Source organism: Podarcis raffonei, chromosome 14 (assembly GCF_027172205.1).
Source record: "Podarcis raffonei isolate rPodRaf1 chromosome 14, rPodRaf1.pri, whole genome shotgun sequence".
Taxonomy (NCBI): Eukaryota; Metazoa; Chordata; class Lepidosauria; order Squamata; family Lacertidae; genus Podarcis; species Podarcis raffonei.
Window position 1 is genome coordinate 35,349,624 of NC_070615.1, and position 13,669 is coordinate 35,363,292.

The window sequence follows — 13,669 nt, forward strand, 5'->3', positions numbered from 1 at the left end:
GCGCCCCCGCAAGAGATGGGAGTTGCCCCCCCAATCCCATATCGTCCCGTCCCAGCCACAGGACCTCTGTCTTCGAAGGATTTAGCTTCAACCGGCTCCCACGTAACCATCCAGCCACAGCTTCCAGACATCTGGTCAGTGTGTCTGGGGCCGAGTCAGGATGGCCATCCATCAACAGATAGAGTTGGGTGTCATCGGCATACTGATGGCAACCCAGCCCAAAACTCCGGACAAGCTGGGCGAGGGGGCGCATAAAGATGTTGAAAAGCATTGGGGAGAGTATCGCACCCTGAGGTACTCCACACACCAAGGAGTGGCGCGATGACAATTCCCCCCCAAGCGCCACCCTCTGTCCCCGACCAGAGAGAAACGAGCGCAGCCATTGAAGGACTGTGCCCTGGATCCCCACGTCGGCAAGGCGGTGGTCCAGAAGTTCATGATCGACCATGTCGAAAGCTGCTGACAGATCTAGAAGAATCAGCAGCCCCGACCCGCCTCGATCCAGCTGTCTACGAAGATCATCTGTTAGGGCAACCAGAGCTGTCTCGGTCCCATGACCAGCGCGGAAGCCAGACTGGAATGGATCCAGAGCCGATGTTTCATCCAGAAACCCACCAAGCTGTTCAGCAACCGCTCTCTCAATCACCTTACCCAGGAACGGAAGATTCGAAACCGGGCGGTAATTGGATAGATCTAAAGGATCTAATGATGTTTTCTTTAAGAGCGGGCGCACCACTGCCTCCTTCAGTTCCCCTGGGAATGTCCCCGTGCCAAGGGACAAATTGATGATATCCCCCAGGAGGGCCCGCACCTCGTCTGGACACGCTCTAATCAGCCAAGACGGGCACGGGTCGAGAGGACAGGTGGTGGGCTTTCCAGCTCGGAGGAGTCTGTCTACATCGGCTGGGGATATCCGGTCAAAGTGGTCCAATACTGGACCCGAGGACAGTCGAGGGGCCTCCAGTTCCTTTATTGTATCCAAATTGGCAGGGAGGTCATGGCGGAGCAACAAGACCTTCTCCACAAAAAAGCTCGCAAATGCCTCACAGCCGTGTGTCAAATTGTTATTTAAATTTGGCTGTCCTTCAAGGGACGTTAAAGACCTGATTATACTAAATAATTGCGCCGGGCGAGAGCTAGCGGATGCAATGGAGGCCGAGAAGTAAGACTTCTTAGCAGCCTTCACCGCCATCTCGTAGGTTTTCATAAAAGCCCTATAAGATGTTCTTGAGGCTCCGTCACGGGCACCCCGCCATACTCGCTCTAGCCTTCTGAGGTCCCGCTTCATTTTCCGGAGCTCCTCGGTAAACCAGGGAGCCCGGTTTCTGCGGGGTCGCAGAGGGCGCTTCGGTGCGATCTCATCGATGGCTGCCAGGAGCTGGATATTCCAGCCCTCAACAAGCTCAGTCAATGAGTCGCCAGGGGGAGCAAGGTCCCGCAAGGCTTGGCGGAATCTATCAGGGTCCATCAGCCTCTGCGGGCGAGCCCAAATCGGCTCGGCACCTAAGCAGGGTGGGGGTGGAAAGTCAATCCTGGCTTTCAGAGCGTAGTGATCAGACCATGGCACCTTCATCGAAGAACTTTGTTAAGAACTTTGCTTCAGGATGAGAACAGAAATTGTGCTCTGGCGGCGCGACAGCAGCAGGAGGCCCCATTAGCTAAAGTGGTGCTTCAGGTTAAGAACAGTTTCAGGTTAAGTACTGACCTCCGGAACGAATTAAGTACTTAACCTGAGGTACCACTGTATCTGTGTATGCAACTTTACTGATAACAGCAGGATGCAAACTCTGTTTCCATACTGGCACGTTCTCCTCAGCTTGCATTGTCTCAGGGCTGCTGACCCACACAGCAACCTGGCCATAACATGCAAAGCAGGCAGATTTAATAAGGTATGCCCTTTCTTTCTGGTGCCACATCTTCCATGTGCAGCCAGCCAATGGCAAGTCCCACAAGCCAGTGTCATACTCTGCCTGCCAAGAAGCTTGAACCAATGTGCTTTGGCAATTTCCTGCTTTGTCAAGAGCTAACAAGGGAGCTGCCTCTACATCCCAGAGTCAGTTCCCAACCGGTCAGTCTACCTGCTCAGCTGCAATGAGCACAGGGCAGACAAAATAGAGTTGTCCTTCACACAGTGCATAGTTAAATGATGGAATTCACTTCCGCAAAAGGCAGTGATGGCTACAGGCTACAGGTTCTGTCTCTGGCATCTTCAGTGGGGAAAGTCCCAGGTAGCAGGTGAATCTGTAATGAAGGGATGCTGGGGAGAGCTGTGAAGGTAAAAGGAGTGGCTCTTTCCAACAGGAAGAGGCTCTATTCAGATAGGGATTCTGGCCACATCCACACCATTCACTCTTATACCACTTAAACAGTCATGGCTGGGAATTGTAGTTAAGGGTGCTGAGACTTGTTAGAAGACTCCTTGCAGAGTTACGATTCCCAACAAACTTAGCAAACTATTTATTTGGGATAAGCTATGACTGCTGAAGTGGTGTAAGAGTACTTTAAATGTATGATGTTACCTCTGCTTAGGCAACAATAAGCCTTCCACACCCCTGGCTTGTTCTGACTCTTGGCTTGACCAGGATTGAACAGTGCTATCATGTCAATGACAGCTGATGTCCCCCAATTCTGAGATCTAGACAAGCCGCACCCCCTGGCTCTGCTCAACTTTCTCTATCCCTTGACTCTGCCCATAGGCATTTTTCCCCCTGTGATGAAACCAATGCTCAACTCTCATTTCTGACCCACCAGTGTCCCCAGCTCTTAGCATGTCAGCCCCATTGGAAAGCAGTGCTTTTCCTCTATAGAATATGAATCTTAAGATTTCAATCAGTTTGAGAAACTCAAATGCTTCATAAATGATTCAGCATCAGCATCATACATTCTTGTAAAACTAGATCTCTAATTTAGTGGTTTGGGACTTACAGAGAGCTGTACATAAAGATTAAAGATACATACAGATTAAAGACTCCCTAAGAAGATGCAAGAGCCTTCCTTGGCCTGAGTGGGGAGATACTCCAATGTGAACGACGCCATAAAGTCTTTACATACATAAATGTTTTAGGTAGTGTGACGATATCAAAAAAGAAACTGAGGAAGAGATGTTGCAATTCTTGGGAGGCTGAATGAATTTGAGAGCCACAGCTTATTGCATTCCATTACATTAAGATTTGTATACCCCAACCTTCTCTCATAGCCTAGGAACATACAAAGGTGCCTTATGCTGAGTCAGATGCTCTACTGCTGAGCTGTGGCCCTTTCCCCAAAACATAGGAAGCTGCCTTCTACCGAGTCATACCATTGACACACCTAGCTCAATACTGTCTGCACTGACTGGCAGTCGCTCTCCAGGATTTCAGAAAGGGGACGATCTCAGCCCTACGTTGAAATGGGAGGGATTGAACCTGGGACCTTCTGAATAATCTACAACCACAGCCTTTCCCCATTGGAAAGTTTCGTTCTCAACCTAGGGAACCTACGAAGCTGCCTTATACTGAATCAGACTGTTGGTCTCACTAGCTCAACAGGGTCTGCACTGCCTGGCAGACTCTCCCAGTTCTACCTGGGGAGGCTGGTGATCCAACCTCGATTTTTCAGCTTGCAAGGCCGGTGCTTTACCACTGGGATACAGCCCTTCAGACCATTGAGTCAGCCCTTGAGTCAGACCATTGGCCTGTCATTACTGTTTGCACTGATGGGCAATAGGTCTCTAGGGTTTCAGGCAGGGGACATTCCCAGCCCTAGCTGGAGATGCTAGGGATCAAAGCAGATACTCTACCACTGAGCTATATGAAGAATATAAAAGATCTCTGTCGGATGACTGTGATAACCTGCTTCCTCATGATTCATAGCCGATTGCTGATGATAAAGAAAACCGAACCATTTTAAAAATTCTACTTATTGATAGCTTGCATGAGTCACTTTTTCACCATATGTTGCATAAGTGCTCAAAGTGGCCTAACAGTAAACCTGAAAATAATCTTTGTATTAGAACATGAAGTCTCCAACCAGATGTCTGTGGGAAGCCCAAAAGCAGGACCTAGGTGCAGCAGCTCTCGAGTGAGGCATACTGCCTTCAAGAGTGGAGGCAGCACATTTAGCCATTGTGGCTGATGGTCATTGGTTAGATTTATCCTCCTTGAATTTGTTAAATATCCTCTTTTAAAGCCATCAAGTTGATGTCCTCCACTGCCTCTTGTGGGAGCGAGTTCCATAGTTTAAATATGCATTATGTGAAGAAGTACTTACTTTTGTCTCTCCGAAATCTTCCAACATTCAGTTTCCTTGGATGTCCCTGAATTCTAGCATTAAGAGAGGAGAAAAGCTTTTCTCTTCCCATTTTCTCCACGCCTTGCATAATTAATACACCTCTATTACGTCCCCTCTTACTCACCTTATAGCATAATTTTGAAATTATATTTAAGAATCCTAGGCACCAGTATCATCATATATATATTTAGCATCCAGTTCTACCATAAACTTTTTTAAAAGTTACTAGATATCAGCAATGGGTAGTATCTCATGCTAGTCTTACTCAGAGTAGACCCATTGAAGGGGCTTTGTCCATTAATTTCAGTGGGTCTGCTCTGAGTAGGATTTAGTTGGAAACAACCTGTTGTATTTTTGGAGTAAGGTGCCTTACTGATATTTTATCCATGTTATTTCTTTCCCAGAGTTAATGCGGGAAATTGCAACATATTAAGAGGCAGAAGGGAGAAAGAGCTGCTATGTATGAAGAAATAAAATAGGATCTGAAGAAGGGTAAGACAGCTCCATACACTTATGATGTAGGCCTTTGCAACATGAATCTACATTTTATAAAGCTGTGAGTCAGATTTATAAGAACTTTAGGGTGACTTTTCAAAATTAAACATTGCTATTGATCTGCAAGGAGAAGTATTTCAATGGTTAACAGGATTAGAAAGCCACAGCAATGCATTAGATTATGCACCGGGTGTCCAAAGGCCAGGAGGAGTGACTCAGAATGTCTATATTGATGACGAAGATAGAAAAAGAATAATGATCAGCTCAGATTGCTGCAGATCACAAGACAAATGACTGCAAATGAAACTCAGTGTCAGTGTGCGGTGTTGACTGGGCTCCTTCTGAGGCCCATGGGCTGCTGGGGGGGGTGCCCTAACATGAGGAACCAGAGAGATCTTGTTTCTGCTCCGCACAAAGATCTAAGCATTCCCTTGGATCATGAAAATCTCAGGCAAGTGCAGCTGCAGTGGGACAGCTGGCAGCCCCTCCTACTGGGAACTGGGAGATTGTGTCACCCCACTGGGACAGTCTTCAACATCTCAGTGGGAGTGCTATCCAGTGGCTTTTAGAAAAAGCAGTTTAAAGGAGATGGTTCACCGTTTAAAGGGGGTCAACTGAGAACATCTTGCCTGAAAGACCCCAAGAACCTGGGGCCAACTCTGGGAACTCTGGCAATCTTTGTGCAGTCATACTCTCAGGAAGAAAAGCTGTGTTGCTTTCAAGGGGAGAGGAAGTGAGCAGAACACACTGATGACCTGTTGACCGAGTAGTCATCCCAATTTGCATGCACAGGGAGGCTGTACAAAATCAGCTGTTTGCTGAGTGTTCATTCTGATTTACTCGTATGGAGGTTACATAGCACCACATCAAATAATTGTCATTCCACAGTTTCCATAAATTTCCTCCTCACTTTTCTTACTGCAAAAAGTCCGGACTTTTTGGGAAGCGAATTTGTTCCTCGAGGACACTGTTGTTGTTGTTGTTGTTTAGTCGTTTAGTCATGTCCGACTCTTCGTGACCCCATGAACCAGAGCACGCCAGGCACTCCTGTCTTCCACTGCCTCCCGCAGTTTGGTCAAACTCATGCTGGAAGCTTCAAGAACACTGTCCAACCATCTCTTCCTCTGTCGTCCCCTTCACCTTGTGCCCTCCATCTTTCCCAACATCAGGGTCTTTTCCAGGGAGTCTTCTCTTCTCATGAGGTGGCCAAAGTATTGGAGCCTCAGCTTCAGGATCTGTCCTTCCAGTGAGCACTCAGGGCTGATTTCCTTAAGAATGGAGAGGTTTGATCTTTTTGCAGTCCATGGGACTCTCAAGAGTCTCCTCCCAAGGACACTGAGCTCGCTTTAATTGCACGACCTGAATTCGCTGCCTTTGAACTCAAAACGCATCCCAAAAACAGCAGCAGTCTAGAAGCGCCCAAAGAAAATTGGAAGAAGAAGAAAGCAGACAATCAAACACAAAAGGGAGATGGAGGGAAAGAGAGAGAGAAGGATAAATGCAATAATAATAAAATGAAAAGTTGGTTCCATGCTGTAGGTTGATATTAAAAGCTAGGTCTGAGACCTGAAAAGACTAGCATTGTAAATGACATACAGAACTCTCAGTTATGCCCAGTTCGTCCACCTCTCGAGTTCTGTAGTCTCTCTACTCTTGACAAATTCATGGAGGAGAAGGCTAGCCATGGCTACTGACCTGATGGTTGATGCCTCTGAATGCCAGTTGCTAGAAACTGCAGGAGGGGAGAACATGATTGCAGTCAGGTCCTGCTTATAGTTTCCCATGGGCACCTGGTTGGACTAGATGGGCCACTGGCCTGACCCACCAGGCTCTTCTTATGTTATGCCAATGGCTTATCCAGCCCAGCCCCCTTTTCTCACAGTGCCCAGTCAGTCAGATGTATTGCTCTTATGTTGATGCCCTTTGGTCTTTTATTCCAACAAACCTGCTTAGCTTCAGATGAGAGGAGTGCCTTGACATCTTTTGGGGTGAGATCTATGTGTTTCATTCCGACCAGGCTGAATTTCTCTAGATCCAGTTTCCGGAGGATCCTTGCTAGGTTACGGGTCCATGTGCCTGGTTTGAGCAGCAGCACAGTGCAGAGGATTTGGGCTCCTGTATAAAAGATCAACAAAAGGAGGATGTAAAGGTATTGCACTATGGAGCATTGTAACCAGCAGAACAATGGCCTAGCTCTCCCAGGGGTGGGGGAAGAGGCAGTAAACCAGCGTGTTGATTCTAACAAGTTGTGTGCTGACTGCGGGTGGCAGCAGGTCACAGAATGGAAATTTCCACCGTAGAAAACTTTGCCCCCACCACACCACGTGCCTCTCCAAAGATTACCCCTAGGGAATGCAGACTCCAACAGGCAGGGGGGGGGTTCCTCGTCCCTGATTTAGTTCTTTCCAAATCTGGCTCTTCACACTGATTCACAACCTTGATTTTTTAAAAATAAAACCTGCTGTGTTTTTGGGGGGAAGCCTTTACAGTCTTTCTAGCAAATGTGAGTCATATGCCTCGATAGACGTGGAATTTAATATTTCACGATTGCCTTCAAAAACTTATATATTTTTTAGATTTCTTGTAGGCAGCATATGATCTAGTCATAACATTCATTCAGACTAGTGAGAATACTCCGTGCTGGAAAATGATGTCATTTGTCAGTGTCTCTTCTAAACCTGCTCCTCGAGGTTTGTAACTTCCTTCCCTTGAGTGTCTTGGATTGCTTTTAGCAATCTTCTCCATTCTTTACAAGATTTATTTAGAGCTAAAGCAGCAGTTTGCCAGCACACTTTGCCAGCTCACATGGGGGCTTTTCCGAAGGAGTTTTCACAAAAGCTCCCACCCTCGTTTTCATCGCGTTTTGCCACCTGTCCATAGTTTGGCAGCAGAGATCATTAAGCTCTGCTTGGCTTTTGATCAATGCAGAGTGAGGAAAGCATGCCCTCACTCTACATTGGCCTCATAATTACTCAACCCAGCCAGTGTGATGAGGATGTCAAAAGTAAAATCACAAAGAGAGCAAAGGTTTTTCCTCTCACTGTGGCATCTCATGGGTAAAAACCCCAGGTTTTCAAAAAGGCAGCAGCAGAAGTGTGATCACTGCTATGGTTAAGTGGTCAAACACTTTGCTCTTGTTTACAATTCTGCAGCAAATCACAGCTTGCAAAAAAAACCAGCGATTTATTTATTTTTTGCAAGGTGGAGGGATTGCTCATTCCTAGTAGACTATTTTTAAAAGCTTTTCTCTAAGTTTCTTTGCTCAATGTTACGCTATATTATTCTATAGGAACTGAAACTCTGCTCCCTAATACGAATGCATGAAAGCAGATGGGCATTTGCAACAGAAATGGGATGTACAACTGTTCCCTCTGCCAGCCATTTCTTTCCTGCAACCCCTTACCCAGACTGTTTTTCCTTCAGCCAGGCTTCCTACCAGCCCCAGAGCCCAGCTGGAGGAAACTGGGCAAGGAGCAGCCACCTGCTGCTTCTCTGAAAATCACCCCTGGTCAATTTCTGTATTGTATTTGAAACTGTTTTTATAGATGTAATTGTTTTAACTCTTCTCCTAGATGCAATTGTTTTAGACACATTTTTATGATACTGTGAAATCGCTTCCAGCTGCTTTGCAAGAATAGAGCCATAAATGAAACAATATAACATAGCATAATAAACTAATCTTAGGTTGCAAACACAGGATTGGAAATCCTGAATTTGCTGCATCGTGACTAATTCTGGCTGGAGACAAATCTCCAGTTCTGTCTTTTTCTCCAATAATATATTGACTAGCATTTTAGGGCTTAAAAACAAAAACCCCACAATGATCAATGCTTTATCTTTATTGATCAATAGGCTGTCCCATATAAGAAACCCATTTTCAATTCTGAGACATGAAGTAGCAGCTGGTGCCCATTTGGGCTGGTGGGACAGTAGGCCAGGAGCCCAACCGTAGGGCGAGCCAGAGTCAATGACAGGCAGAATCCATACCCTCCAACATTTATCCAATGAAAATAGGGACGTCCCATTCCATAATTTTGATTTTACTATTTATACCCCACACATCTTACTGGGTTGCCCCAGCCACTCTGGGCAGCTTCCAACATATATAAAAACATTATAAAACATTAAACATTACTAAAATTTCCCTACACAGGATTGCCTTCAGACAGCTTGGGAGTCAAATAATTCCATACACTCCAACATTTCTCCAATGAAAATAGGGAAATCCAAAGGAAAAGTGGGACATTCTGGGAGCAAATCAGAAACAAGGACAGCTTCTTTAAATCAGGGGCGTCCCTGGAAAATAGGGACACTTGGAGGGTCTGATAATCAACTCCTCCTCCTCCGCTGAGTTTTATGAGGAGGGCATTAATGCCAGGGTCAGGGCCAAGGCTGGTTGCAAGTAAGAAGGCAGGCAGATGGTGGCTGGCTCAGGGCAGACTGAGGTTGGTGAGAAAGTGCCCTGTTTACCCAAGCACTGGAGACATGTGCTTGGCTGAAAATAAGCAGAGCAGCCAAAGAAATAAATTCCAGGTTGGCAAGCTTGGTGTATATTCTCTTCTCCAAAGAAGTAAATTCAGGCAAAGGAAGACATTCCAAGACAGCATGCAAGGTGCCTCTCCTCTGGCCTTATTTAAGTCCACTTAAGTTCAGTGTTTTTAATGATGGAGCCCTCTTTGCGCAGAATTTGACAGATCCAACTTTCCCCAAGAAAGCAGCAGGGCCTGCTTAGCCTTGGCATCCTTACCAACTTGCATGGAGCGGAAGAGCAATTCTGCATGGCTTGTGTGAGTCTCGCCTGCTGCGTAAGAAAAGTGAAAGGACTTTAGTGCACAAGAGCAACAACAGAAAGGGTTCTCGTCATGGAGTTGTACAGTGGCAGACATTGCCGACAGAGCTGAGGCGAATCTCTGTTCAGAACTTTTTTGGGGCTTGAAAGTGGGGATTCCAGGGATGAGCAAAGGGTTTCATAAAACTGCCTCCCTGCCTGACCACCTTGTTTACGGGAGGGGCAAGGGGGGCGGGGAAGTCAGCGATCTTGGAACCCATGACTTCCTGGTAGCAACTTCCAAAAATAAATTTATGTGATGTGTTGAAGAAGTGGATGCAAGGTCAAGTCTTACCTTCAGACTGGGGGTGCTGTGGAGGAGGTGGCAAGTACTTCAGGGCAGGTCGACGTTTGGGATCTGGAAAAGGATGGAGATGGGCATTTTGTGAGGAAGAAGAAAAAGACAAAACATCCACAGTGGCTTTTTGGCAAAGAGAACAGTAGCCAAAGGCCTATCCAAACAACAAATGCAAAGACCTCTGAGAGATGCCTGTTCTTCTAAAGAAAGGCCTCCTGCAGGACGGCAAAAAAGAATTTGGTACAGTGGTAACAAGTGCCAATTCGAACAGAGAGGACGTAGAGCAGGAGGCCACCAGCAGGTGGAGCCAACTCATTCTACTTTTGCCCCTATCCTTCTCCCTGCCATGAAGCCTGTGGGAAAGGACTCTTGGTTTATCAAATGCTTAGAAAAATTTAGGCAATGCAAGGTTGCCATCTCAAATGGCGGGTTAAAAATGGAGCAGTGTAAGAGCAGAGTGTCTTGCATTAATTAGCAGAAAGGGCACCATTGGGTTTTTCTGACACCAAAAGAAGCTTCAGCCAAGCCATGGTCCAGATCAGCTCCATTGGTGAAGGGAAAGAATGAAAATACTCTACCCACCGCCTACAAAATCCTTCTCAGTGAAGAAGAGCGCTGCCTGCCTGAAGGCCGTCTCTGGGGTTGATGACATCACTCTTGGAAGAGAGCCAGAGCCAGAGCTCACTTTGCTGTTGTGCGGAGTTAGTGTTTTCAGGATTTCGGCAAGGACCACAAAGGCACCAATCCTCCGCAGCACACAGATGAGGGCAGGGCTGCTCATAAGCGCATCAATACTTGTTTGCCAGCGTTTGTCTCCCACTTCGAAGGGTGTGGTTTCCTTAGCCTGCACCCGAGTGAGGTGAGGCAACCACTTCAGAGTGAGAAGCTCAAATGGCAGGTCCAAGTCTTCCAACACTGCCGAGAGAGACATGGCCAGCATGAATTACTGTTTTGCCCCCTTGCGGAATAGTCCCTCCCCTGGTATCCAATCACAGCATGACTTTCCAATCTTAACTTCAGTTCTCAACCTTTGCACATCAGTTTACAATTTTTAAAAAAATGTGTCTGTGAAACTTCATCAGGATTTCTGGGCAAATTTCTCCTAAAATTCGCATGTGTATGCAGTTTTGCCAAATACACACATTTTTGCAAAGCAATTTCCCTAAATAGAATGCATTTTAATGTCAGTTTCACCAACTTTTATGCACTATTAGGGTGGGGAAATATATCCATTTCAGTGACTCCACATTTTTTGCTAATTATTATTATTTAACTCCTCATGAAAATTCACCAGCACTCTTATTGTGAATTTCTCTAATGCACACCTTTTCCCCATGCAATTTGGCCAAATATACACCTTTGCAAAGCAATTTCCCCCAGTGCATTTTTGTGCACATCACTTGGCCGGAGAACTACATTGCAAAATTCAAAGAAGTGTGTCTTCTAAAGAAGGGCTGTGTTTTGGTTCACATATTGTTTTTGGAAAGTGCAAATTAGATAGGTTCACCTTTAAAATGAACTGATTGGAATTTCTGCCCTGTTCCTAATCACAGTGCGTATAGTGTTTCTGAATCAAAGCTATGTTCTCTATCACACAGGCTCTAAGCTGGGAATGACCTGGAGTCTGAGCAGGCTGCTTCCTGCAGCCTAGTGCAAGGATTTGGTGAAGGACGCTGCCTGCGCTTTTCATGGCTTCCTTTCCAGTGAAGGTCAACAGGACCACTTGTTCCATTTCAGGCTCAGAGGCATACATCCGACTGTGCAAAACCTCCAGGGGAATGTTCGAGGGATCTGGCACAACACTAAAATTGCCACCTGCAAAAGAAAAGTGGGGGGAGGAGGAAACTTTTTTTATTGCAGAGGAAACCTACAGCTCCATTGATGCAGGACAAGTGGGGGGGAACCTTTGGCCCTCCAGATGTTGCTGCACTACAACTCCCACCATCCCTGGCCATGCTTTCTACACCTGCTGTAGAAATAAGTCACTGTAGAAATATGCTTCAGTTTCCTTTGGGGAGTCTGCTCCAGGCGCTCCCATCTTTGAAGGTTAGGCTATCCCAGCCAGGGGTGTAGCTAGCTGCTCTGGCACCTGGAGCAGCAGGGGTGGGGCAAGCCGCACATGGGGGCACCGCGGCAATCCGCACATGGGGGCGCCATGGTGAGTTGCCCATGGAGTCCACCTGGCGGACACAAGCCCCACACTGCCGTATCGGGCAGCATAGGGCCCTGCATCACTCCCAGGAGACATGTGGCTCGGGTGCACTGCAGGCCAGGCCCAGTGGTAAGTGCCACCCACCACAGTGTTCCATTTTGTCACCCCTTCAGGGATGACACCTGGGGCAGCCCACAGCCCCCTTGCTATGCCCCTGATTCCAACTATGGAATAGCCTTCCTCATATATACTCAGCATCTACTCTGAATTATTTTAGGGGGCAGGGGAAACCCACTTCTATTTACTAAAGCCTTGTCTGGTTTTCATCATGGCTGGCAGTAGTGCTAGCTTTTATTACAATGCAATTTCTCTTGGCATTCATAGCCTGAAAGGAAACCGAGATTATAAGTGAATGTGCACACAGCCTTCTTTCTTTTTGTGATCAGGTGGACCAACCACTAAGACCACTGAGTGTTATGTCTAAAGCTTGGAGTGAGGCTTATTTTGCCCAAACCAACTAAGGTTGCTAAACCAACAACAAAACCTGGTTTATGACTGGCTGTTATGCATGAACATGGTCACTGGTTGGGTTCAAACATAATGTGAAGCCATGGATTCTTCGCCACTAGCTCCATCTTCAGATTCCTAATACTTAGCGGATTATGTATGTGCTGTGACGCACCCAGTTCCTGCAGCAAACTGTCGGTATAAGGAACCGCATGAAAACACAGACTGGGTTCTGGTTCAGCATGGGAGTGCAAACTGCTTTGAATGTCCTCCAAGAAACCTTTCTCTGCCAGTGCACTCATAAGCCCTAGGTTAAAACAAACAAATGAAACAGAAACAAATGATAAAGAAAGAGATGGTTGAGTCCGCTTATGGTACAATCTAATAGCAATGTCATTATGTACGATATTCCTGGCTCATATTTCCAATTGCCTATTCCAAAAACCTCATAGTACAGTAAGTTGCATGGTATCTGCGGTCGATGTCGTATTAACTGTGCCATACAAATATTTGGAAGCCACAGCAATCTTCTGCTGTTGGCACACCACAGAGGCTGATGGAAAAGATGGCTTGGCCATTACTTTTATGAGGCAGGGTTTCAGCAACCTGCCAATCAGAGTGCTGGTTCGAATTTGATGTCTTTTTGGCCAAGGATGAGCCCTATGAGTTACTACTGAGTTTGTACACATGATTCTTTAAAAAATGAAATTATACATATGTGTGCATACATACACTAATGGATAAATATTGCCTTCTGCAAGGCAAAGAAGAAACCTGCTGGATCAGATCTAATCTAGGTTCCATCTGCACTGTGCATTTAAAGCGATATCATACCACTTGAAAGAGTCATTGCTTCCCCCAAAGTATCTAGGAATTGTAGTTTGTAAAGGGTTCCAACAAGGAGACACCCCTCGTAGAACTACAATTCCCAGAGTTCCCTATGAAGAAGGATTGACTGTTAACCCACTTGTCACTACAGTCGTACCCTGGAATCCGTTCCAGAAGTTTGTTCGACTTCCAAAATGTTTGGAAACCAAAGCACAGCTTCTGGATTGGCTGCAGAGAGCTCCTGCAGCTGATCGGAAGCTCCGTCAGACATTCGGCTTCCAAAAAACAGTTT

At 46.3% G+C, this 13,669-nt stretch overlaps 1 protein-coding gene across 1 annotated transcript in view; it reads right to left on the reverse strand.

The window, feature by feature from the left end:
- DNAAF8 (dynein axonemal assembly factor 8) overlaps nt 1-13,669 on the reverse strand; it is an 89,678-nt gene that overhangs the window by 20,781 nt on the left and 55,228 nt on the right. Inside the window, exons 21-26 of the mRNA XM_053364160.1 lie at nt 12,725-12,856; nt 11,508-11,705; nt 10,473-10,805; nt 9,888-9,950; nt 9,512-9,565; nt 6,710-6,879 (exon numbers count right to left, since the gene is read on the reverse strand). Of these exons, the coding sequence (XP_053220135.1) occupies nt 6,710-6,879; nt 9,512-9,565; nt 9,888-9,950; nt 10,473-10,805; nt 11,508-11,705; nt 12,725-12,856 (950 nt within the window). The remainder of the gene's footprint in view (nt 1-6,709; nt 6,880-9,511; nt 9,566-9,887; nt 9,951-10,472; nt 10,806-11,507; nt 11,706-12,724; nt 12,857-13,669) is intronic.